This window comes from Solanum lycopersicum, chromosome 7 (assembly GCF_036512215.1).
Source record: "Solanum lycopersicum chromosome 7, SLM_r2.1".
NCBI classification, from domain to species: domain Eukaryota; kingdom Viridiplantae; phylum Streptophyta; class Magnoliopsida; order Solanales; family Solanaceae; genus Solanum; species Solanum lycopersicum.
In genome coordinates this window covers 7,149,254-7,176,369 of record NC_090806.1, presented here as the reverse complement: position 1 = coordinate 7,176,369, position 27,116 = coordinate 7,149,254, and the positions used below count along the sequence as shown (strand labels likewise).

Sequence of the window (27,116 nt, the reverse complement as noted above, 5' to 3'; positions counted from 1 at the left end):
TTTCTACCCGTAAAAATAAATTACAACAAAAACTGGCCTCTTGATGCCGATATTAAATAAATCAACAAGTAACAATATTTATTTTTTCTCAATTAAATTAGAAAAAAAAAACAAAATTGAGAAATATTTTGAATCAACTTCATTTAAATCGTCTTCCGGATGACAATTTTATGTAAAATAAAAAAACTATAAAATCAGTAACATTAAATAGTATGTAATTAAAATATTTATATAGTGACTTCCAGAAAATTAATAAATAAAATATTTTCAATTAACTTTTAATAAATCTCCTTCGGATGAAGGCTTTATATAAGTTTAAAAATAAATTAATATAAAATATCGTCTTTCCGATGTCAGTATCATATAATTAACATGATTAATTTTTTATTTATCTTAAAATCTAATGTGATACCGACCTCATGAGGACATCCGGAGGTCAATTTATTTAATATATTACTATTAATCATAATTTTGCTATTGTGCATAATACTAAATTTTCATTTTACACCTACAATTAATTGTTTTAAAAAGCACAATAATTTTGTATACTTTTATAAATAAAAAGTTAGAGTTCATGGAATAAAACAAAAAAAGAACATCAATAATTTATATTTAGAGTATGAAACTACGTGATATGAATTAGACGATAATTATACTTATATTTCTAGTGTAATGTACTTCATTAGTCCGTCGTCAAAGAACTTAATATCTCATGTAATGCTGTAGAGGTGAAAACTAACAGATAACCATCCGAGTGTGAAATGCGAGATGATAGAAATCATGTCATGATAACAATTAATTAAATTTTATATTTATAATTAGTTGTTTGGTTATTTGTGCATATAACCTTCAATATCTTATCTCGTTTTATGAAACAGTCAATAGAACATCGTAAAGTACTTTACAAAACAAGTTCTATCAAGATTTTTACATTCGATCTTGAGTGAATGTCAAGTGTAGTAATCATACCGTAGGCACTGACATGTAAAAATAATCATTGGAGAATGAAATATATAGTAGTTTAACAAATCAAGTCTTATATATTCATGTTTGAGATATGAAATATATTATCAATTAAAGAAATACCGTTAATCAATTTGAGTAGATTTATATATTGAATTTGGTATTAATAAACTTCTATATATCACTAAAATTAAATTTATATAATTAGGAGGTGTGTGTGTATATAATATATATATATATATATATATATATATATATATATATATTATTACCTCCTAATTTTGATTGACGTATTCGATTGAATATGTATTTATAAAATATAATATGTGTTTGAAAATCTTAATCGATTTTATCTAAAATTATATATTATAGTATCGTTAATTTAAAATTATCTATTATTATTATTATTAAATTATTGTATTTTATCAATAGTTAAACTCGAAATAACTATTTTATTTATATTTTTAAATTTAGGTTTATTTAATTTATATGAAAATACTTTAATATATATAGTATTTTATTAATTGAATATTTCCTTTATCTCAATTTGTTTAATTAATTCTATTTCCTATTCCGTTCTATTTCAACTTTAGCCTTTCATACTCAATTTCATGTCAATTATAGCCATTGCTTATTTTAATTATAGCCTTTCAATAATTTTCATTTATAGCCTATCTGATTCAATTCAATTTTAAAAGCTCCATCCTTTAATCTCAGTCATTGGTTCATCCAAATCTACAAGATCAAATCTTGATCGTCTATATCATTCAAACCAACGGCTGAGATCAAATCTTCATCTTCCTCTCATCTCCTCCTCCCCTACCTCTCCCTCTCCTCTATTCTCCTGGCAGCGAACGGCGCAGGCCAGCGAGCAGCCGCGAAAACCAGCCGGAAAACGGGCGAGGACCAGATCTGACAGGCGAGCCTCTTTCTCTCTTCTCCTCCGCTCCAGTGAGGACGACAACAACAAACAGCAGCTCCAGCTGCTCTGACCAGCGAGCAGCGAGCGGCAAGCAGACAACTCCGGCGAAGGAAAGGTAATCACCGGCGAACCTCATTGAAGCCGACAACAACAACAGAGAGATCCTCGCATCTCCATTCCTCTCCTCTTCGGCGAAGTTCTAGTAATTCAGGTATTTGATTAATCATCATACATACATACATAACAGTACTTATAATAAAGATAAATTGTATTCTAATATTGGAATTCTAAAACTATTCAAATTTATTTAAGCTCTAGTTATATGAGACTGACAAAACTAGATAATCAAACTTGGGATGGAAGGAGAAACAATGTCCCTGAATTTAGATTTATTAGGAGTCTAGACTCTCTAGAGAAAAATTAACTCTTGACTCACTTTAGCCTTTATCTCAATATGAAACGGACACTCTGAAACAATAGAGTTCATTCCAACAATCTTTGTATGGAAACAAGAAGACATACTGATTCCCAAGTAATTTGCGACATTCATCAGTTATACAAACACAACACTGGATAAAACAAACAAGAAGCCTCAGAATTAACAAGTGGAGCTTAGGTATAAATAGCCATGTCCTATTGGAGACCATTCAAGTCAACAAGGAAGAAGCAAAAACATTCAGTCACTCCTGCCAATGTTATGTATGCACATGTGAAAATAGAAAGGCTGCATGAAGTAGTAACATCAAGTCAAACCTTTTTACCTTTGAAGTATGGAAACCGCTAACATGCGCACATAGATAAGGCCTCAACTTCTGACCTGCTCAAGCACACAACATTTCAGTAACTAATTTCAGCATGCTCCCATGAAAAGGAGACCTTTGATCAATAAGACAGTGTTAGTTATCTATAATGTGTTTAAATTTCTAAAGTTCAAGTACAATTATTTTCTATAATGTGTTTGTGTCCATCTAGTATTGATACTTAGCTTTAATTTTGTACTTATTTGTTTGTGTTCATCGAGGGTTGGCTTAGCGTTAAATTAGGTGATAATGTATTTGTTTAACATAAGTACCAACACTTGTTGATCCTATTGATGACAAAATTGATTTTCTTGCAAGATCAATTTGTGTCCATTTAGTGCTGATTCTAAGCTTTAAATTTAGAAATAATATATTTGTTAAGCATAAGTGCCAACACTAGTTGATCCTATTGATGACAAAATTGGTTTTCTTGCAAGATCGATTTGTGTCCATCTAGTATTGATACTAAGCTTTAATTTCTTAATAATGTGTTTGTTAAGCATAAGTACCAACATTAGTTGATAGTTGATCCTATTGATGACAAAATTGATTTTCTTGCAAGATCAATTTGTGCTCATCTAGTGTTGATATTAAGCTTTAATTTCGAAATAACGTGTATGTTAAACATAAGTCTCCAACACTAGTTGATCCTATTGATGACAAAATTGATTTTCTTGCAAGATCAATTTGTGTCCATCTCGTGTTGAACATGTAAAGAGGAGAAACATAGGTGTTTCTATAAGGAGGTGTGAGAAGTTGTCAATGGTGGGCGTAAAGAGAGGTAGGCCAAAGAAGTACCAAGGGAGGGTGATTAGACAAGACACACGGCATTTTTAGCTTAGTGAGGACATGAACTAAAACATAAGGATTCAAAGGTCACCAATTAGAGTAGAAGGTTAGTTGGTAGTTGAGCGTTCTCTCACTTTCCTGCAGAGCAGAATAGGTTGTTGTATTACATACTCTCTTACCAATTGTATTAACACTATTCACGTAGTTTCTTGTTTGTCGATTGTAGTTACCATCTGTGTTTCCTATGCTTTGCTTATCGCACTAGTTTGTTGTTGTTAATGCTCTTCTGTTCTGTATGCTATGCATTTCTTTCCGTAGCGATCCATTTTTTTGTTGTTACTACTTCTTTCATTTTCATTTTCTCTTTCTCAAACTGCATTGAGGTGTTTTACTTGAGTTGGGGATCTATCAAAAACAACTTCTCTACCTCTACGAGGTAGGGGTTAAGTCTGCGTTCTCTACCCTCTCCTAAACTCACTTGTGGGATTACACTGGGTATGTTGTTTGTTGTAGTTTTGATAACAATAATTCCAACGGCAAGCTGGATGATCACCTAGTTGATACTTCGGGTCATTGATAGTAAGTATTGTACATTTGGATTGATTCTGAGAAGGAAACAAATCTACCACATTTAATATGTCTGAAAGAATGGAAAAGAAAGGAACAAAAAGAGGAGAGACTTTAGTTTTGCATAGTCATTTGTTTTCATTAAATATTTCATCATTAGCCAGAACATACTGTTGGACATCACTCTGTGACAGATTGCTTGGTATCAGGTTTTGCATGCTGCATGTCAACTTCTATTAATGAATGTTGAAATATATCCAGGAAACTAGGAGTGATCACGATGGGACTTCTCAGCATTATCCGGAAGATCAAGCGAAAAGAAAAGGAGATGCGCATCCTTATGGTGTAAGTCTACAAGCTAACCTGTAACATGTGGCATGGGGGAGTTTTTTTAATACATAGTGTATTTATTTAGTAGTTATTTAATTCTGTTTATTATATAGGGGTCTTGACAACTCTGGTAAGACAACAATAGTGTTAAAAATAAATGGTGAAGACACAAGCGTCATCAGTCCAACTCTTGGCTTCAACATCAAAACCATTACGTATCAGAAGTATGGCTTCTCTGCTTTCTTTCTGTTTTTTTTTCCTCTGATCTGCATTCAGTTATCCTGCTTCAATAATGTTTTGATTCCTATTTATAGTTGTTACTCATTTAACTGTAACCTACATGTCCAAGATGTACTTTGTCAGGCAATATTTATGTGATTAGTTGAATCATTTAGATTATTTTATTCCCTAAAACTAGAATTGTTTCGTTTAAACATACTCTTGATTCTTACCTTTTGAATTTTTTTTGAGGGCCTTGGTTTGCTGTTAATTAATCAACTATATTTTTATCCTGAAACAGTTGGGATCAGCTATATGAATCCTCTGTGTACTCATTGATAGCCTATTTTGTTTACATTACATCAACCTACCACACCCTCTCTTTTTATTCAAGCTCGGACATGACTATATTTTGCATAGCAGGTAGAGTTCGGTTTTATGCTGCCAGAGACATAAACTTTTTGGGACTTCATTTAAGTCCAGAGTCCAATTTAAAGCTCATTCTGCAGAGAATCAAAAGATACAACGCCAAAACTGTAATTCAAAATTCATTTCTCTAAAATCATTGCATGTGAGACAACAAAAGAACTTGGGAAAAGCTTAAAAAAGACTACTAAGGGAAAGTGATTGAGTAAGACAAATACAGATTTATAATTTGAAAAGAGATTTTGAATCTCTTAGGATGAAAGAGAAAGAGAATGAGACTATTACTTAGTGTAATAACAAGATTTTTTTCTTAATCGTTAATAGAATCAGGTTGCTTGGCAAGGATTTCAAAGATGACAGAATAGTTGAAAAATTTCTGGTGATAGTTTCAGAGATATTCGAATTTAAATCTCCCATCTAGAAGAGTCTAAAAATCAATCTATTCTCTCTGTTGAACTACTGATTTTGTTAAAGAATTAATAAGTGTTCTTCAAGCACAAAAGCAAAGAAGAGCCATTATAATTTATATAAGACAATGCAACTGTGTCTGCAGAATTTTGCACATTTTCTGTTTTCTAATCGACTACTTAACTCTCTATACTTAATAAAACTTCAGAGACAATTTCAATCAGTTCTAATATTTTTTTTGCTGCTCCATCCTTTTAAAACACAACAGAAACAAAGTTATGTCAATATGTATGTCTTTGGAATACCCTTCGGGGTGGCCCAGTTGTTTGGGCTTGGGACTTCCATGTTGGAGGTCTCAAGTTCGAAACCCTTGCCAGCGAAAGCAAGGGACAAACGAGCTGGTCGCACCAGGCTTGCCTGGTGCGGGTTACCTCTCCTATGTGGTTTGCAAGCTATTGCATAGGAGCGGAGTTTTTACCCTGTGCGCACCCAAAGGGTAGCGGCCACGGGTTTCCCTTGTCATAATTTTTTTTTATGTCTTTTGAAATTACTATCTGGTGTGTTTAAATCATTTTAGTAGTTTTAATTCCTTCTAACTGATTCTTGTTAGAAATGAGATTCTTTTGCTGAAATTTCAAAATAGCTGATTTCAAGTTAACCTGACATGCTGCAGGTATACCCTCAATATATGGGATGTTGGGGGGCAGAAAACAATACGGTCTTATTGGAGAAACTACTTTGAGCAAACTGATGGCTTGGTGTGGGTTGTGGATAGTTCTGATCTGAGAAGGCTAGATGACTGCAGATATGAGCTACATAATCTTCTGAAGGAGGAGGTATAAGTCATATTGGTTCTCTTTTCTGTTGTTGAACCTCATCTATTCCCTTGTGCAAAAACTCCAAAAACATATGGATTTTTAGGGTGGTATACTGATCCAACTCCCCCTTTTTCTCTTCTACTAACTACTGTCGTACGAGTGTATCCAGTGGTTGGAGTCCTTCATAAGTTGTGCCAAGTTAAGGGTACAACTTGTTTGAACTTTTCTTGCTTCTATATAGTTGCATTTTCATTTTTAAGACATGTAGATTTATGATTTTGGTTCTTACGATGTTTATAGGCAGCAAACTATTGAATTTGCACTTCTCCGTTGGTTTTTTAACCTAGTGAGATATTTTGATTCCCGATTTGTTTTACATTGCATCTTGTTTTAGGAGACAGATGCTCTTGCTTCTTTATGTATTAGTGGATGGAGTTCTTTTTTATAAGGGCGATGCTGACGTGATAAGTATCATTCAGGAAGACGTGTGTCCCCACCTTATTAAAAAAACAACTACATCCCCTAATACATGAAGAAGCCAGAGCATGTGTTCCCTAAAACAAGATGTTGAATTTATTTCATATCTGATACTGTAATACATAGGGGATGGAGTTGTTGGAACTACTTGTTCCTATTTAGCATTGTCTTAAAAGGTCTCTCCCAAATGCATCACTGACTCTAACAACCGACAATTGAGCCGTGTACAATCTACACCTTGCATGCTTTGGTTTGGTGTTACCTGCTCTATACTATTTTAAGTGCAAGATAACGGTCAAGAAACTAGGGAATAAGTTTCAGTTATGGCACAGATGCGTGCATACTTTTTCTACTGTATACCTATGCTTCTCCCTCCATTTTAGTTTGTGTGGCATAGTTTGACTGGTCAAGGAGGTCAAAAAAGAGAGAAAAACTTTTGAAACATATGGTCTAATCCTGTCATGGCATTTCTGTGTTTATAAGACTTTTGAAACATGTGTGGCTATAAAAGCTTGTCATTAAGGGTTGGGAAGTTTAAGTTGAATTGTTTCCAAATTGAGAAAGTTTTCAAGGAAATATTGCCATGTAAATTGGAACGGAGGGAGTATTTCCAGTGATCTAAATGCAAAATAGTGAGTCAGAAGCAAGGGGATGAGTTTTCAGTAAATTCACATGTCAAAGCGCATCCAATCTCAGACTTCGTCGTGGAAATGCTGCCAGCTTCTGCTTATTATGACACTTGTTTGAATATTTTGTTATGTTTAAGTTAATTAGTGTTTGCAATCATTTACATGTCATTTTCTGGCGACATTTCTTTTGCTTCTTTGCTGCATTTTCCTCTACAGTGGAGGCTTTAAGTAACGAATGCTATAATTTTGTTTGATGCAAGTTGCACCACATGTTATAGCTTCCTTCCACTCTCAGCCAAAATCATCATACTATTGATAATCTCAATTAAGGATTTTTTTCTGGAAACTTATTTGTGTGGCTATGAAAATAATAAATTGTTCACAGAACCTATTCAGTGATTTTCTAACAGAACTGCCTATGCACATTTACTAGCTCTATTCCATCTTGTTACATGTTTCATAATGTTGTGCCAAAAGAATTTTACAAGATAGTTGCCTAACCGTCCATCCTTACATCATCATGTTAATAAGTGCACAATAGAGGCATAACCTTGCTGTTGATCTTTGTTGGATTTGCTGAATGTGTTCATTAGGCACTTCAAAAAGTCTTCTTTTGTGTATCTGTAACAGCCTACGTGTCCCAAAAAAGAACGTGCAAATCCCTTTTCATTAGATGAGAATAGGATGACAGATCTTTCTGTCATTAAAATTTATTGAAGGTGCATAGCTTCTTTGAATGTCCTATGGATTGTCTATATCATCTAGGGACATGACTCATCCCAAAATAGAGGTCTTTCTTTATTGTTATAAAATCCATTTGATTGAAAAGAAAGTGTATGATGCCATAAGTAAAATCGGCGGGTGAGGCGTGACTCCTTCACTGCACTCAAGGTAGAGAGTAACATATCCTATACATTAGTAAGCTCATACTCCATTATAAGTAAGTGTTGGTTGGCTTAGTCATGAAAGAACTTCCACATGTGCATCAGGGCCCTCTCATTAATAACATCTCTTTTTGATTGACCTCCTCCTTTCTTTAATTAGCAGGCACAAATGTCGAATTTCGTTATTGAATGAATCCATTGTTGTTGTCATTTTAGTTAGTTTATCACATTATTTCCGTTTTCTTTTTGTTCTTTACATGTTATTCAATCTCTTCAAGCACTTCAGTAAGTGATGCCAGGAGTACTCTCTTTTTTTTCATTTTTATTCATTCAATACCAGGAGTACTCTGCAACTTGATTATTGCAGAAAATATTCTCTCTGATTATTCTTCATAAAGGTAACAGTTCATTTCTGGTGAGGCTTGGTATGACCGGTAACAATGTAGAGCAACAAAGAGGGAATCTACAATGTCAATCATTGAAAATGATTTTCACTTAGTGCTATATGTTCCGTGCAGAGGCTATCAGGAGCATCATTATTGATTTTTGCAAATAAGCAGGACATACAAGGTGCTCTTTCTCCGGATGAAATAGCCAAAGTAAGGATGCTTCTTGTTATACCTTAAACTGTGTCGAATGAATATTGAAGTGAGGTTCTTACACTTGGAACTAGTAAGGTTGCAATCTATGATACCCTTAACAATTATGTCGAAGGTTTAGCATGAACTGTTGTTTAGTTCAAAAATCTGAAGATCCAATTATGTAAACCAAAAAACTGAGAGATCAGGAGAGAAGCTTCTTTCTAGTGGTGGTTGAGAAAGTACTAGGCATAATACATCAATTCGCCCTTTAACTTAGCTTTAGCTGGCATGTACGCCCTCCAACTTTGGGTATGCACAAGTAAACACTTAAATTTGTATACAATTGAACAAATCGACACACGCGTCTTAAATCACATAATATACGTTAGGATACCACGTAGGACACAATTGTCATGTTGTAGGATGCATTGTCTATTTGTTCAACTTTATACAAGTTGAAATATCTACTTGTGCACATCCAAAGTTGGAGGGCATAGTTGTCAAGTAAGGGCAAGTTAATGGACATGCTCATGTATTATGCCAAAGTATTATGTAGTAGTTTCCAAGTTACTTCAATTGACTAGTACCCTATTTCTACATAGATCTGCTTCTTTTATGTATGGTCAATTATTCATAAAAACTTGACATTCACAGAGAGAGGGGACATTAACTTTTTTCTTCTGATTAAGGTGCTTAATCTGGAGGCTATGGACAACAGCAGGCACTGGCGAATCGTGGGATGTAGTGCATACACAGGAGACGGGCTACTTGAGGGATTTGATTGGCTGGTACAAGACGTTGCATCGCGAATCTATATGCTTGATTAAGTGAAAATTTTACATTAAGATTTTGATTCCTGCAAGATGACATTGTTAAGATCTTTTGGATATACAACATTTGTGCATGTAAAGATAAAAGAAAATCATGCAAGTGGAATTTTATTAGCTACTGCTCAAAATGACCATTTGTGAGGAAATTCTTTTAAGTCATTTCCCAATATGCCAGTCTTTTGTTGTAATTACAGCAGGTTGCACAAAAAAGTAACTGTCCTTCACCAAATAAATTTTTCATAAATTAATAATTTTTATAATATATTAGGATTGTACTTGCTATGTACTTAGGGGTCTCGTTTGTTAACGGAATTAAGTGGAATTAACAGTCATGCACCACGACCTATAGAATCAAGAAAGAGCTCTCAATCCTTACTATGCCCGTGTTGAGTCTAATTAAGACGCAGCCTCCATCCTAGTGGTGCCCTTCTGTCAATTCCTTTAAGTTTCAGCCTAACGACTATATCCTTCATTAGATAAAAGAGAAAAGTACAACATCTCAAAAAGAAAGAACAATTATCGTGACAATCACTAAAGAAAGTTCTTATAATCCTTAATCAATACAATTTATTGATGTAATGCCACTCCAGCGTCCAATTTAATATACACAAAGTAAATGTGGAAAATGAAATAATAGGAAACGCTCAAAGGGTACAGAAATGCAAATAATCTGAAAAGAATAAATGAAAAAAAAAAAGAAAAAGATATTATGGAGCTATAACTATGAACGTTTACTAGTTTAGCTAACTGAAAGTGTTGCTTATCACGCGTGCAGAGTCACTTGCATCACATATTAATACAGCCGGTCCTTGGTTAAGATGACTAGCCAACTCGGGCTGGAGCTTACTGTACTCGTCCACGACAAAAGTTGCAGCTTCTTCTGCTTTATCTGCTTCTACAAATGCAATACAGCAGCCTCGAAATCCTGCACCACTGAACCGTGTCCCAAGTACACCAGGAGCCTTCAGAAGAACCTGATATAGCTGTATAAGTGGTTCACAACCTAAAATAATTGAAGTTCAGTTCAAGATTTGGTTATTCTTTGTGTCTCAGACAGACATACATTATCGAGAAGGTTGTGTATCGAAAACAATGAAATTAAGATATCAAGCAAGAAAATTAACACTTACCACACTCATAGTTTTGAATAGAACTTAGACCAGATGCTGTAATAAGCTCTCCGAATTCTCTAAGGTTTCCTGAAGCCCAAGCCTCAATTCCTAAAACAGACCACACATGAGTTATGAATGGACTGTCCCTAAAGCTAATCATAAAAATTAAAAGGAGTAAAGGTCTGTAAAGAATGATACCTTTCATAACTCTCTCATTTTCGGAGAAATAATGCTCTGCTCGTTTAGCTAGGTTGGGTTCTAATATGCTCTGAAAAGAAAATTCCAGAAATATGGTATAAATACAATCAATACATATAAATGCGAAGAAGATTTTCACATATAGATGTCGCAAACGACCTTTGTATAATGATGGTTGAGTAATTAAACATCCAATATATACTTGTGGATTTTTACCTTGTGGGCTTCAAAAACTTCTGGTTTAACTGCATAAACAATAGATTTGTTATCAACATCATCATTAAAGCTGCATCACTATTTCAATGACAAACGCAGGCCGAGAACCCTACCATTTGATAGAATAGGTTCCATCTCTTCATCCCCCGAAGCTCTAGAAGGTCAAAGTTAGAGTCAGAAGAAGAAAAAAAATACCCGTAAGTCCCGGAAATGAGAGCTGTAATATAAATCAATTAGATCTCATCAAAACTTCATCATACTTATATTGCATTCCAAAAAAATCAACAAGATTTTATTAGTCTATAGAATGCTTCACACTTTCAGAAAAGGCCAGAAGAATTCTTGAAATTCAATCATTAAAGAATGTTCATTCTTTTGGTACATTTCCTTCAGGATTAAAATATAATGTATTTGTCTTAATGGAGAGTAGTGGCCTACATCTAGGATTTACTGTTCCAAGTCTTAGTATTCAATCAATAAACGGCCATGCATTTCATGACCATAACTTGAAAAAAGAAGAAATGATTGTCATTCCAGGATGCAAGCTTCAATAGAGTAGGAAAATATCTTACTGCAACAGAATCTTCGCAGCCTCTTGACACTCCGCAACTCGCCGATTATATCCGGGATTTGTTGTCAATGCCTGCTTAAGACCTGAAAAGGCCAGCAATATCTTGTATGCATTACCGAACTCTCCTTCATGATTATTTTCCACTGTTGGCGGGTGTATCAGTTTGTGTTTTATGGTCTGCACATGTGGTCTATAATTGTCAGAGTTTTCCAGAGAACACAAAATCTGTATCAGAAGAAAACAACAAAAGATGCCATAATTTAAAACTGAAACTGTAACAAGAGAAAAGTTGGAGCAAATGACATAAATGAAAAGGCAAACCAACTCATCATGCAGTTTTGAATACTAAAAATTATTTCTACTTCTATTTTACTCCTTCCTTTCTTGCACATAGTCATGCTTGCTTAAAGTTCCTATGTTCAATTATTTCAGGATTGACATCTAAACTCTCTTCATACATCTCAAGAGCATCGCTAGTTAAATGAGAAGAGACGGTATCACTTTTTTAGCTGATGCTAAGGGAGAACAAAAAAAATTCAAGGGCAGGAAGAGCTTTCTCACAACTTCTCAAAACTCAATTAACATAAAAGATTATTTGCTAAGTCAACCATTTATTGTGTGGATTAAAACGCATCACCTTGCAGTTCATGAAGGTCAAACAGCCATAGCTGGATAACAGTATTGCAGACTGATCCAGTATCCCATTTTTCAGACCTAAATATTCATTCTCAATCAGCCTGCATGCAACAAAAGTAACAAGAGATTCATACCAAAATAATGTCACAAATTAAATAGCAAAGGAGGCACTAGGTATCTTAAATGAGTTTGCTAGCAACAAAGACGAGACCACTGTACAAGTAGCATACCTATCATATTCAATATTTTCTGTTGGGCTCACTACAAGACCATTTGCACTCTCAAAAGCCAACAAATATGCAACACCAACCTGTTAAACATGACATTGTTAAATGAAAGTCCAGAAGACAAAAGAAAAGTTATACTGAATAGGATATCTCAGTCACTGTAAGGAACAGATACTTCTATAAGAGAAGAACAAAGATGCAAACCAAATCTCCTAAAAGGAAAAAGTGAACAGCGATATATTTATTTTCTCAAGGATGCAACAGCAAATAGAAAAAAGTCCACTATAAGGCCTTACAGGGTTGGGAAAACTAACTTCACCAGATCACACGAACTTCTCTAAAATTAAAAAATAGGAACTACATTTCTTGATAGTCTAACTAATGCAAATTCAAAGGCAGTGATGGAAAAAACAACTTACCGCGGCAGAAGAGCTGAGACCTGAACTGTCAAGACCCTCAGAACCACAGATAAACCCAGTGATACCCTGCGAGAAAAAGTTTCCAGCAAGAATTGTATAAATGAAAGATATGATGCACACAAAGGTTAAAATTGTTAAATAGAAGTACTGTGCTAAATAATACAGATCAAGGTGACTGCTAATAAAATAGTGCATATAATGAAACAGTACTTTTGACAGAAGAATGTATCCGAGATTAGAACCACAAAATTGAACTTAGAAACCACACATTTTGTATTCAGTGGAAAATAACAATAAACACTACTGGATTTGGCCCAAGAAAAGAAGGATGAAAGAAGTCATCCATGTTAAGAAAATGAATCTTTGGGTCCAACTCAATCTTAAAAACTTAGCTCATGAGGTGAGGATTGCACAAGCCCAAATAAGGAGACAATAACCAATTCCCTCAACCAATGTGACAGACATAACACTGGACTAAACATCCGGAGTGTGGAGAACATAAAATGGGCCCAACATTAAACCAAGAATAGGGCTAGTTTTATCTCTAGTACAAGGTAAAGAAAACTTACTTAGGCCTAACTCAATTGCAAAACTTACTCAGGAAGTGAGGATTTTCCAAGATCAAATGAGAAAACAACCCATTCACTCAATCAATATGGGATACTTAACACCCTATCCCGTGCCACACTAAGGACTAGACATCTCAAATGTGAACAACATCACAAAGGGATGGGCCTAACATTAGGTACACTAAGAATAAAGAATTGGTCACAATAAATTTTTGGTCCTAACTCAGCCTAAAAAAGTTAGCTCATAAGTTGAGAATTGTCCATGTTTAAGTCTTAAAAGTCCTTTCCAAAATAGGTGGGGTCCTCTTCTTAACCACTTAGAAGCTATGTGACTGTTTTATGTCCTTGTTATTATCATATTTTTTTTGCTGGATGTGCATCCTTCTTTCAAACTTCGTTTCCATTTACACTTCGACTTCCACTTGTTTTCTCCTATTTCCAAAACTCTTTCAGTGCGTGCAAATATGGTAATATTTCCATTTTGATTTCTTGTTCCTTGATCCATGTGATTAGCCGTAATCCAAATTCCTCAAAGAATCCTTCATGTACTTGGAATTTGCTTTGCGGCTGATCAACACTCTTCTCCAGTATACTGTGAAGGACCTGATTCGTTCGATTCTTGTAGTGTGCTCCTGTAATCAGCTCTTGCAGTAGTCATGTCATAAACACTACTAGTCCCTATCTGAGACATGTTTAGTGTCTAGTTCATTGATCACGTTTCTTATGTTTTCTTATCATCGAAACTTCATATGTAGCACATCTCATAGCTTTATCATTTTCTTACTGAAAATCTTTAGCTTATCTTTGTGAAAACCAAATGGGAACAAGCAGAAGCATCATCTTCCAGTAACCAGTACTCAAACAATTTGCAGATGCATGGTGACTAATATATATTTTCAAATAATAATGAATGGGTTCCCTGTCGGACAGCATTAAGCAGAACAAAGCAAGAATATACAAACTTGTTTTTAGTTTTAAGTCTTTTTTACAAGAGAACTTCCTTTTTACACATAAGAGATCAGGAAAGGTCATTTTCTTCTATTCAATTTGTAAGTGGTCATAATAGATCATTCCACCAGAACAAAATTGTAGAAACAATCATTTCAGTACATACGAGATATAAGAAGTGAAAGTTGGATGGTGCATAGAAGGACTAAATCTATATTAACGAGCTAGAAGTCCACCTATGGAATGAATAACGGAATGTAAGATTTTAGAGTTCAACATCTAGAACCAGGCAGCTGCAATTCACAGAAAAAGGATCTGCAAGTTGATTGAATATAATTGACTCACTTTAATAAGTAATAAATGGAAAATACTCAGATTAGGTGCATTGCTTAAATAGCAATTGTAAACAAGCTTCCACTCATTCTTCTCTTTAATGTGAAAGAACCTTTTTGTAAATCTCGATAACATAAATGGAATCAACTGGTTTGGAAAACTAAGCATATCACGCATGTCTATCAACCAGCAGCCTAAGAAATCTTACTAACCGTTTTCAGATGATTTCCTTTGCTCTGCAGGGCATAGATTGCTCCTCTAGCATAGTTACCCCATTTCCATTCTTCCTGAGGTGGGGATGAGTCCATTTGTTCAGTTAAACCATTTGTCCCATACATATGCTTAGGAAGCTGAACTTCGTCTATTCTGTGAAATTAGAAAATGTGAGGCATAAATTCATATCTGAATCAAATTTTGAGTTTGATAAAATTTGGAATTGATAACAGTAGGAAGGAGTTCAATGCTTTTTGCAGGATTTATACTGTTGATTCCATGAAACTATCATCACCTATTGTTTTTGAAAGGGCAAAAAACTAATTCATACAGGTAAAAGTAGAGCATCAAAAGGTTAAGTGCGTAAAACAGTGATGGAATTCTCCACATTGTAAAAGACTGCTGCAAATCAATGAACATGAGATCATAGATTCATGATCCAGCAGCAGCAAAACCTTATTTACATGGATCCAAATAGAGTTTTTTTAATGCCATTATAGATATTTAAGTAGTTATACACTAGTATGAACATGCCTAAAAGCAGCATTATTTACCTGAGCCGAACTTCTCCTTCAAATTGCCCAGATTGCAATGTAACCTACAAATTTGAAGTTTTAGTAGAAAATGAGTAGGAAGTAGAATAAAAAGAAAATAACTATAGAATTTAGTACATATTCCATAAAATCAAGCTATTAAGCAGAGAAGTGAACATAGTGGAACAGAGAAGTGGACATAGTGGACCAGAGAAGAACAGTGCTGCTTCAACTTCCAGTGTTAAGCCAGATTTCTCCAGGTTTACAAAGTAAAACCAAAAACAGTCAACATAATTCAAGTGTTGTAAAAGAAAGATATGAACATCAATGTGGACATGAGTAATGACTTCTATCCTATAACTACATCTACTAACTTGTGTCTCAGTTGCAGCATTCCAGATAAAAGATTCAATTCATAGCAACCCTGTTAGCACCCCCTTAATCTGCCAGCGGTTTACCGTTACACATGGAAATTTTTAAAATGAGAAATAGATGACTTCAGCATATCTGTCAGTTATGTTTCTTATTTCTTTGTAGCAGTTGTTTACAGTAGGGTGGTTATCTCTCCACTTTCTCGTTCCAGTAATATTATTAAGTTGCTTTCTTGTTCTTAGGTGGGTGGTTAATCTACCAATGTTGTATCTAAAGTTATTTGAATTTGATGAAATGCATGCAGGAAACTGCTCCAGATTGTGAGTATTCAACTCAAGTGATTGTTGGTTCTCTCTTCACGAACCAACACCGTAGGTCGCATAAAGAGATCCTCTTCCCAGACTCCTTCATTTATTCCACATTGACTCTGATTTTGTTTTGCAATACCCCATAACCAAATCCATAATAAGGGACCATAACAAATTGGTATGAGAGCTTGGAGTTATGAGAGTCCAAGTCCAGCAACAATTGGCACAGTTGGTGAACTTGTTCTTCCTGTGCAACCAGTTTAGCCAGATAGGAAGCCATAAAGGCTCACTTGGATGTAATCACAAAGAATTTAGCTAATTCAAAGGCTCGAATCTGACATAACAAAAAATATCTGTCAAAATTGAAGTTGGAAGGATAAACTGAGTGGCATGAGGGTCGGGATCGGAAACCGGGGAAAACTCCTTCATATGCTTGATATTGAAGTTGAATTTTCCATGATTACTGGCCAGGAGGGCACTTTGGGATGGTTGAACAGGTACAAGCAAAGCTTTAGACACCAACAAACTCCAGAAGAAGAAAGGTTGGACTTATTTCTTTTCATGTGGAAGGGAATACAACTCTGGTTCCTTCAACTTAAGAAAATATGCCTCAATCCTCCTGGGATGAATTCAGATGTTAATGTAACTTCCATTTTGGATCACCAATCATGAGTCAGAAGTTGGAGAATTGGCTAGGTTATGCCACATCGGGTCTAATGCAGATTATCACGAATATTTTTCTTGATTTTGAGATTATAGAGGCATGACTTGATTTGTCTACCTGATCGATAAGAAAGGGGGGTCTGTTTATCTTCTAAGTATTCCCCAAAGATTTGTTGCTCTAAATGTACCAAATAATTGTGGATTATTCGAGCATAAGATTTGTGGAGCAGCAGATTATCATGGAAAATTTGAGCAACTGGTTCACAGGCCAGTACCATCACACCGTCGCAGAAATTGAACTTTATATAAGTGGTCTTGCTGACTATTAGACCATTGAGGTAGAGTTGCATGATCCTCCATATTTAGATATTGTTATGAGTATATCTCAGATTTATGTAAGCAAGGGACAACCCCTTCATTTGCAATTGTCAGATTCCCATAAATAATAATAAAAAAGATCTCTCACCTCAATAATGCACCAGATTTGTGAAATTAACCAGAACTGAGATGGAGGAAAGATGACTCAAGGGACTCTGTTTCAATTGTGACGAACCATTCACTCAAGGCCATCAGTGCAAGAAATTAGTCTTAATGGACTCATAGATGAAGAGGGAAAATCTGTCAAATAAGAGTCAAATCCTAGTACAGACACCCTCAAATTTCTTTGCAATCCATCATATGTATCACAGGCCCCACAAAATATGCAGTTTCAAGGCAATTGAAAGGGAATTCAGGGGTATCATTGGTTGATTCTAGAAGTAACCATAGCTTTGTGGACTCTAAACTTGAGTCGCAATTTTCAAGTCAACAGGTGAGATGGATTAAGGATAGTGGTGAGAAATGGAGAACAGGTCAGAAATCTGGGACAATGTTCGAATATGGTTTGCTAATCATGCTTTTCTTATTAATATATATGTTCTCAACTGAAGTGGCTTTGATGTGTTCTAGTTGTCGATTGGATTAAGACTTTGTGCCCCATTTATGGGACTTCAGAGACAGGTGGATGTCATTCTTTACAAACATGGGCGGATCTAGGTGGACCAAAGTTGGAAAACAGGGGAAAAAAACTCTATGCATATAAGGTTAAATTTTTATTGTGTATATATATTTGACATTGAATCCCCTTGACACAAACCAAAGGATAGCCTCTGCGGTAAAGGGGCTTCAAATTCTCTTAGACAACATAGATCCAATTCCCACTAGCCCAAATTTCTAATTTTTTAGCTCGTCGAGCGTTTGTTTTTAAATATGCTTGAATTCCCTTGAGAAAAATCCTGTCTCCACCATTGTTTAAAAATGAGAAGCAGTGGAGCAAATGTGGTCAAACATACCTTTGGATTTTGTACAAGGCTTGCCTACCTCACATGGGAAAAATGTAATCTTGGTGGTGGATCATTTCTCTAAATATTGTCATTTGTTGCAAATTGCTCATCCCTACTCTGTTGTAAGCTCATGGCTCTTCTTTGACAATATTTCAAATTACAAGGCTTACCAGTAACCATTACTAGTGCTCATGATGTAACTTTCACAAGTGCCTTTTGGAGAGAACTCTTCCGCCTCAGTGGTACCAACTTGTGTTTTATTTCAGTGTATCACCTGCAATCTGATGGCCAAACAGTACCTATCAGCCTGACAGTATGGAGATGTATCTGAGATGTTTTACTAGTGACATCCTACCAAATTGATGGTGGGGCTGAATATCGTATAACATCAGTTATCGTACTTCTTTGAAAGCTTAACCCTTTGAAGTAGTGTCCTCCACCACATCTTATGTCTTATTATCCTGGCATTTCCAGATTGGATGCAGTGGATATATCTTTACTACAGCTTCACAATCTCCGGATCAGATTCTTCAACCCTTGCAACAAATTTGTTGCATGCTCAACATAAAATGAGGCTAATTTTGATTCCAAACATCGACATGTTGAATCTCAGGTTGGGGATAAGAGTTTTATTGAAGTTACAACCATATAGACAGATTTCTCTGGCTACTTCTCGTAATCAGAAATTGTTGTCGAATATAATGACCTTTCCAGGGTTGAGCAGCAGATTAGGACCATGGCTTATAAATTGGAGTTCGTATCGAGTACAAATCTTCATCTGGTTTTTCATGTCTCTAATTTGAAGCTTTTCCATGACCTAGACACACCAGCAGCTGAACTCTTCCTACAAGTTTGCCAGAAGCTTCCTCACCCAAACCTTTCGCCGTGCTTGAATTTCAGGTGTTTTGTAAACATACCTGAAGCCTTAATACATTGGCAACATACTTTTCCAGCTGAGGCATCTTGAGAAACTGTTCATCCTATGCAACAATGCTTTCCACACTTCCCACTTGAGGACAAGCGTGATTTGAAGGACATGAATAATGTTAGCACCCCCTTAAGGTTACCAATGGTTTACTGAATATTTAAAAAAGTCAGAAAAATAGCTGACTTCAGTTTATCTGTTAGTTATGTTTCCGATTTCTTTGTAGCAGTTGTTTGCAGTAGGGACATTGTTTCTGTATTTTCTCATTTGAGTAATAGTAGGAAGTTATTTCCTTGTTTTTTAGGTGGATGGTTAAATCCACAAGTGCTGTATTTAAAGTTACTTGAATTCAAAAAAAAAAGTATGCAGAAAATTATTCCTTTTTTAGTACTGTAACACGAAAAATTGGAGGTTCTCTTCAGAAAAAAACTCTTCCCAAACTCCTCATTGACTCTGATTTTGGATTGCAGCATCCCATAACCAGATCTATAACAGGGACTAGAACAAACACCTATCAATTAACTTGTATGTACTCATAAAAGCACATCTTGGAGTTTGTAGAACTATGTTGATAAAAAAAATAAGATACGTAGAATCCCAACATAAACATAGAAATTGGTAGACTAAGAGGATTTGACAAGGATTGTGTGTGAGCCAGTATCCAGCCTTGTAGATTCAGAACCAAATTTAGCTAAAACTACGAACATTTAACTTATCTTTCACAACATATCGACAATATAACATGCATATATTCTTAAAACACTACACCATTTGGGTATACGACATGAAAACAATCATACCTGGGTGTCATCAGAAGGAACAAAACCAAGTAGTATACCCTTATTGATTGTCATAGCTGAAACAGTTCCACCCTGAGACATGTCGAAGATAACATAATTCCATATAGATCTTGAGTAAAGGTAAAACTGCAAATAACTACACTTAGGTGCCGAGGCTTCAAATAACTGTCTACAAGTTCAAAAATGAGGCATAGTTTATTGCTTGAATTAAGGCAGACCGTGATATTCATATGCTAATAATTTATTTACATTAGATGTAAAATACAGCAAGTAGAAATTTTATCCTTCAAGAACTAAGTAAGCACACATAATTAACTAATAACTAATAAACTTGCCTGATGATCAATGTGAGCACCCAGTGGGCAAATCCTGTAAGGTGATACAACCACCATAACCTCCTGAGCATCTCTACCAGACAATTCAGCAACTTTATTTCGTATTTTATCCAACTGCACAAGTTACAAAATCAGTGAAAGTTTTAGCTTATCTATTCGAGCTTAGCAACTGTGACTGGTACAAGGAGATACAGTGCAACAAGTTAAATCAACTGGTTCTGAAATTACAAATGTTCAATAAATCCGTTGCAAAAGAATATCTGGAAATTGAGTAACTCTGGTGAATACTACAGAACTTCAGCTGAGTCAACTAGCTAAGATCTTACTTTTCCCACTTTTTGATCTCTCTCAAATACAGCCACATCAAACTTAATTACTATGAGATATATAGCATCATGAAGATACTATACTCAAAAGAATATTCCTATAATTTACATTCCTTAAACCATACATAACATTTTACTACTGACTCTTCTTGTACAGAAGCTTCTTGCTTTCTAAAATGCAGCAGCCCAAAAGAGCAAAACTGCTCAATCAGAAGTCAGACACATGGCAAAAAGGGTTGTTACAAATCACTAGAGTAGTCAGTATAGGGGCGTTGCTAATATAGGCCTTGGGGTTCATCCAAACCTCGTTCGATAAAAAAAATTACACTATCTATACATTGTTAAAATTACTTTTTATGAATAACCCTCCGTATGTTTACTTCTTCTTATTTTGAAAACCCTTACATGAAAATCCTAGCTGCACCGCTCGAGTATAAGCATAAAATCATTGACATAAGGAGTTGGGACAAAATCAAACACACTTATAGCAATACATCACACTATTATTCTACATTACATAACCCCTAGCTTTGGAAAAACAAACACAATGTGGTACTACCCCCATTGCCCATATATCTTGAGGACTTAAATTGTGTATTTGGCATCAATAATAATTTAAACATCATTTGAAATCAAGATTATAGATCAAATCAACAACACCCATCAAGATAAGATCCATAATGCAATAAAAATAACAACAATTGAACTATAAAAATGAGAACTTTACCTCTGATTCAGAAGGCCAATGACCAGAAAAAACACCCATTTTTTTTCTCTCTTTTTTTTTTTTTTTTGAAATACTTGTGGAAAAATGTCAATCTGAGAGCTTTATTTAAGTGGGTTTTGCTTTATATTTAAGAAAAATAATAATAACAAAGATAACAAATTTGCGGGAAGAATTGTTTTGTCGGTTGAAGGGTCATTTCCCTTGATTAGGCCTAAAGCCAAATCATATCTTGCCATTTTAAGAAGATTTTTTTTTAATTATATTATATAGTATTATAATTATTATTATTATGAATATGATTATATTTCATAACTATAAATTAAAGGCCACACTGGTTTATCTCCATGTAAGGAAAAGTGGTGTCTGTTAAACTGTCAATCCCGCAAACTATGCTTACAAATTTTCACTTCAACCCCCCCCCCCCCCCAAAAAAAAAACATATCATTAATAATAATAATATATTATAAAATCAAGTTCATTTATATAATATAGAGATAAGAAAACAAGAAAAGAAAGATGCAAGAAAGAATATATCTCTATCTATAAATAAAGAAATCACTTCAAAAGTCAATTTGATGAATGTCATAACAGATACATTATTATCTTAAAAAAATTCATATCACCTTGGGAACAAACATACATGAATGTTGGTTCATGAATAAACTAAATGGATAATCCACTTATTCAATGGATTTATAACATTCTCCCTTGAATGTTCATGATAATTTGCCTCGTTAAAACCTTATCAGAAGAACTATGTGAAAAAAAATTATAGTGAAGAAAAAAGAATACACATATCTTTTGATACACATTATTTGTAAATTCATTTAAAACCTTGGTAGGAAAATTTAGTGAGACAAAACTTCGACTAAGAAAAAAAGAGTGCAACGCATATCATACTTCCCTGATCAAAACATCACTTAATTTCTTATGATGATGTCATCCTATCTTATATACCAACTCCTCAGATATTAAAGTGTCTTTATAATCAAATACATTCACAAAGATGTTGCATGATTTAACTCAAATCTGATATATCATTTTTTGATTTCATGGATATAATGAGGCTTTGAGCTTAGTCAAATACATTCTTTGACAATCACTCTATTCGCGACCTCAAAACTGCAAGTAAATTGTTCATTCAACTTGTTCATTACAACAATCATCTTGTGGGCACTTTCATTTGCAGTTAATTATCTTTGTACATTGTGGTTGATAAAAAAAATTTAAAGAAAAATCATATAGTTTCTAATATGGTGTGTCGTTGATCTTAACCAGACGCATTCTCGATTTGCTTCATAGAGGACTTTTATTTCTACATGATTTGAAGAAGTGATTACCAACTTTTTCTTCATTAATCGCCAAGATATTATTGTGTCTCCATATGAAAACAAATAGCATTTTAATATTGAGTTTTACGAGGATATGATAAATATTTTGCATCTGCATAACCAATCAGTTCTGGCTTGAATTCTCCGGAATAAAATAAACACATGTCTATGATCTTTCGAAGATATTCAAGTAGGTGCTTAACACCGTTTCAATGAACTTTTGTTGAGGAAGAACTGAATCTTGCACGTAAACTTGCTACAAAAAGATATCTAGTCGAGTATTGTTAGAAAGATGCATTAGTTCCCTGATTGCACTAAGATATGAAGTTTCATCACCAAAAATTTCTTCATTATTCTGTTGAGATCATAATGAATCATCATTTATGTCACGAGATCTCATAATTATCGGTGTACTCAATGAATGTGATTTATCCATGTAAAATTGCATCAAAATTTTTCTGTGTATATTGACTGATGGACAAATGTTTCATTTCTCAAATTATCAATCTGTTGATGAAGACAAAATTTTGTCTTATCAAAACGTTTTCAAACACTCAACAACTTTTGAAATATCTTTAAGAGTGCTAATGATGTTCAAGTCATCAACAAATACAATTATTATAACAAATTTAGATTCTAACCTTTTCATAAAAATGAAAAGATAATTAGGAACTTTTTTTTACCCTTTTCATCCTTGATTATTTCAATTTATTTAAAATTCTTGAAACTTTATTGAAAAAGTCTCTTTCAAACTTTTATATGCTTCAGACACCTTGATTGGATCTTGTCTAAAATTGTAAACAAGTAAGTGATTATCCACTCGATTTCGTGAACGCTTGATATATTGTTGTCTGTTTACTTTACTTTTTCATTCATATTTTGCCCTATTTCTCGTTTAAGATTTCGCCAGTTTCCGATTGAGTTTACGATTAGGGGTCTAATAGTTTTCAATTAGAATTTTCACTTAATGAATGTATAATTATGAAGCTTTACCTTATTCATGCATGAGCATTAAGGTTTCTAATAATCAGTTTAAAAAATTAAGGCTTTTTGATAAAATTTAGGTTCTTATTAGGGTTTCTGATATTGTTAAATGGTGGGGTATTTTATAATTTGTTTAAGTATATTGTGTGGGATACCTATTGTATGTTGATGAGTAATATGTCCACTATACAAAGTACCAACTATTGCTTCTATTTTGGTGTTATTGTCTATGCTTCGATTTTGTTGCTTGCATTGTACAATATATTGATTGTTATTATGGTTATAGGTTGACACTATGGCTAATAAGTACCTTAATTTAAGGTTCAAATTGGGGGTATCTTGGTGAGTGAGGTAGGTTCAGTATATGTTGGGGGTAGGACTGAATATGTAGAGAATGTGGATGAAGATCATTTATCAATTCCTGTACTTGCAGATTATGCTAAGTCTTTTGGGATGAAAAACATATGCATCTCCATCTCTAAGGGGTGATTTGGTGGAATTGAAAAATGACATGGACTTGTAGCATGACATTATTTATGCATGATGGGGATAAAATAGATATGTATGTGTGTGATAACACTATTTTGGATGATGTGGGTCCGAGTGAAGGTTAAATTAGAGAATATTTAAGTCAAGTGGTTGAGTCTTTTAATGCACATGGGGAATCTTTAACGGCACAACCAAAAAAATTAGATCTAGGGTTAGGTTCCTCTTCTTCCTTCCCAGCAACTGAAAGACTTGAAAATGATGAGGTTGCAAGGGTCAAACAAGAAAGTGATGATGATTTTTCTTCAATGGATTGGACTGATACTGAAGAAAAAGTTGAACCAACTGTCCAACAAGGAACTGAACCTTCTATTAAAAAAGAAGTTGAGCCAAGTGCCCAAGAAAATATAGAGGAAAACATAGACAGTGATTCTGTTTGTTCTAATCAGTCTATTGACTATATAAGTGATGTGCATGAGAAGTTGAGAATTGTAAAGGAAGATGTGAGAAAATTTAGAGAAAGTAGGAGGAGAAAGTAAAAGGAAAAACCAAAAGGTTTTTTTTACGTGAAGTTGGATTTGATGAAGGGTATGAGGATATTGAAAAAAGGGAAAAGGAATTTCAAGGGTAAGCTAACAGAGGATGAGTCATACTATGACAGTTCTAACTGTGATAGTTTTCAAAATGATGAAAAAGAACATGTTTCTGATGATGAACTTGAAAGAAGGAGTTTAAGGGGGAGAAAGAAGAGTAATAGGGTGGTATATGATTTTTCTTATTATATTGTAATATGGCAGTGTGGTTTGGTATTTGGAAGTGTAAAGCAATTTAGAGAGGCAGCTACAAAACATGCTACAAAAAAAGGAGTTGAGCTAGATAAGTATGCGAATGAGAGGTCTAGAGTGGGAGTGAAGTGTAAAAGTGGTTGTCCATGGTTGTTGTATGCAAGAAAGGAAGGAAGGAGTGAGAACTTTACTATCAAGACATACAACCCAAGGCACAAATGTACCAGGACCACCAATAATATTGTGTGTAATTCATAGTTCTTATGCAAGCATCTGAAAGATAGAATTATTTCTCAACCTAGTATAAAAGGGTGGAGATACAAGAATTGGTGAAGAAAGAGTTAAATGTTCATGTAGGCAAGGCAGTTTGTTTAAAAACAAGAAAAATTATTTTTAAAAAAATTACGGGGGATCATTTGGCAGAATTTAACAGAATCCTAGACTACAGGGATATGTTACTCCAAACAAATCCTGGTAGCATTTGTGTTGTGAAGCTCAAGGATTCAGAACCAGAAAATGGGATGAAACAGTTTCACTCTTTTTATATTTGTTTTGATGCTATGAAAAGGGTTTCCAACAAGGATGCAGAAGATGTATAGGGTTGGATGGGTGTTTTCTAATGGGAATTTGTAGGGGTCAACTTTTGGTAGCTGTTGTTAAAGATGCAAACAACCAAGTGTATCCAATAGCATGGGCGGTAATTTATACTGAAAGCATGTTGACATGGAAATGGTTCATGACCATTCTGAAAGATGATTTTAATCTAGGAACTGGTCTCAGTTAACTATCATTAGTGATATGCAAAAAGTAATTGAATATCTTTCTTTTGTTTATGTTTAATTTAATTGTCAATTTAATTTGATTAAAATTTAACTATCTTATTTTGCTTTGCAACTACAGGGACTAATAACTGTTGTGGATGAACTATTTCAAGGATGTGAGCACAGAATGTGTGCTAAACGCATATTATCAAATTGGTCATAAAACTTCAGAGGCTTAGAGAGAAGGAAGAAATTTTGGGCTTGTGATGGATCAACATTTGAGGCACAATTTAAGTACAATATAAATGCCCTATCCAAGCTGGGAATAGGTATTGTTGAATCCCTTATCAAATACAACAAGGAGACATGGTACAAAGTTTTTATCCAAACATTTTCAAAGTGTGATAGTATAGATAACAACATGGCAGAGGGTTTCAATTCTTGGATCTTGGGACCTAGGAACAATATCATTGTAACTATGTGGGAAAAAAATTAGAGTTAAGGTGATGAGTAGGGTGAGTAAGTCAAGAGCATTTGCTGAAACATAGACAGATGGAATATCTCCAATGGCAATGATGGTATTCAATACAAATATAACAAGATCAATGCAGTGCAACATTGAATGGAATGGTGATATTGGATTTAAAGTGTAAGAAGGGGTATACAAGCATATTGTGAACTTGGGTCAACAAAAATGTAGTTGCAGATCATGGGAATTAAAAGGTATCCGATGTGCACATGGTATAGCAGCAATGAACCACTTGAACATGGATGCATCACAAGCAATATCTAGCTGGTATAGAAAAGACACATATATGAAGACATATTCTCATTTCATTCACCCAGTCCCAAACATGGAAATATGGCCTGAAAGCTAAAACCCAATGATTGAACCACCTGAGGCAAGACAAATGCCTGGTAGGCCACCAAAGAATAGAAGAAGAGAAATTAGTGAAGTGAGAAAAGCTGAAAAGTTACCAAGAATGGGGACAGTAATGACATGTTCAATTTGCAAAGGATCAAATCATAAAAAGAGAAATTGTCCAAAAAAATTCTAAACCTAAGTCTACACCAACACCCACTCAAGAGGTACATTCATATTGATTTACTTTTACAAATTATGTTAGATTATTTATTAATTTAATCTCTTGTTGTTACTTTTTCCTCATAGTAGTCCACCACTAAAAAAAATAAAAGTAGAGGTCACTACGAAAGAGCAAGCACCAATAAGACTGGTATAAGAAAAGGTGCAAGAAGTGGTTACAATAAGAGGCCTAAAGCTGTTGGACAAGATGTATTTGTTGCTGATACTAGATATACGTGTATTAATGTAAGTGTCTTATGAAACTGTCAAAATTATATATGTCTTCTAA

General features: G+C 34.4%; 2 protein-coding genes across 3 annotated transcripts; one reads left to right on the top strand and one right to left on the bottom strand.

The window, feature by feature from the left end:
• The first annotated feature begins 1,504 nt into the window (after positions 1-1,504).
• On the top strand, positions 1,505-9,771 carry LOC101251104 (ADP-ribosylation factor-like protein 2). The gene is made up of 6 exons (XM_004242825.4): positions 1,505-2,096; positions 4,303-4,386; positions 4,485-4,595; positions 6,098-6,260; positions 8,751-8,831; positions 9,503-9,771. The coding sequence occupies exons 2-6, from the start codon at positions 4,322-4,324 to the stop codon at positions 9,638-9,640; spliced, it is 558 nt and encodes a 185-aa protein (XP_004242873.1). The 5' UTR covers positions 1,505-2,096; positions 4,303-4,321; the 3' UTR covers positions 9,641-9,771.
• A 394-nt stretch (positions 9,772-10,165) lies between these two features.
• LOC101250610 (galacturonokinase) lies at positions 10,166-21,635 on the bottom strand. 2 transcript variants are annotated; one of them, XM_004242824.5, is made up of 14 exons: positions 21,397-21,635; positions 20,344-20,457; positions 20,009-20,080; positions 15,640-15,683; positions 15,085-15,238; positions 13,023-13,088; positions 12,607-12,686; positions 12,378-12,477; positions 11,742-11,917; positions 11,283-11,323; positions 11,170-11,198; positions 10,954-11,023; positions 10,774-10,863; positions 10,166-10,646 (listed from the first exon to the last, which is right to left on the bottom strand). In XM_004242824.5, exons 1-14 carry the CDS (start codon positions 21,433-21,435, stop codon positions 10,387-10,389), a joined length of 1,335 nt encoding a protein of 444 aa, XP_004242872.1. In that variant the 5' UTR covers positions 21,436-21,635; the 3' UTR covers positions 10,166-10,386. The 2 variants fall into 2 exon arrangements, with proteins under 2 accessions (XP_004242872.1, XP_004242871.1); XM_004242823.5 differs by having other exon boundaries at positions 11,742-11,965; positions 21,397-21,605.
• Between the last annotated feature and the right edge of the window lie 5,481 nt (positions 21,636-27,116).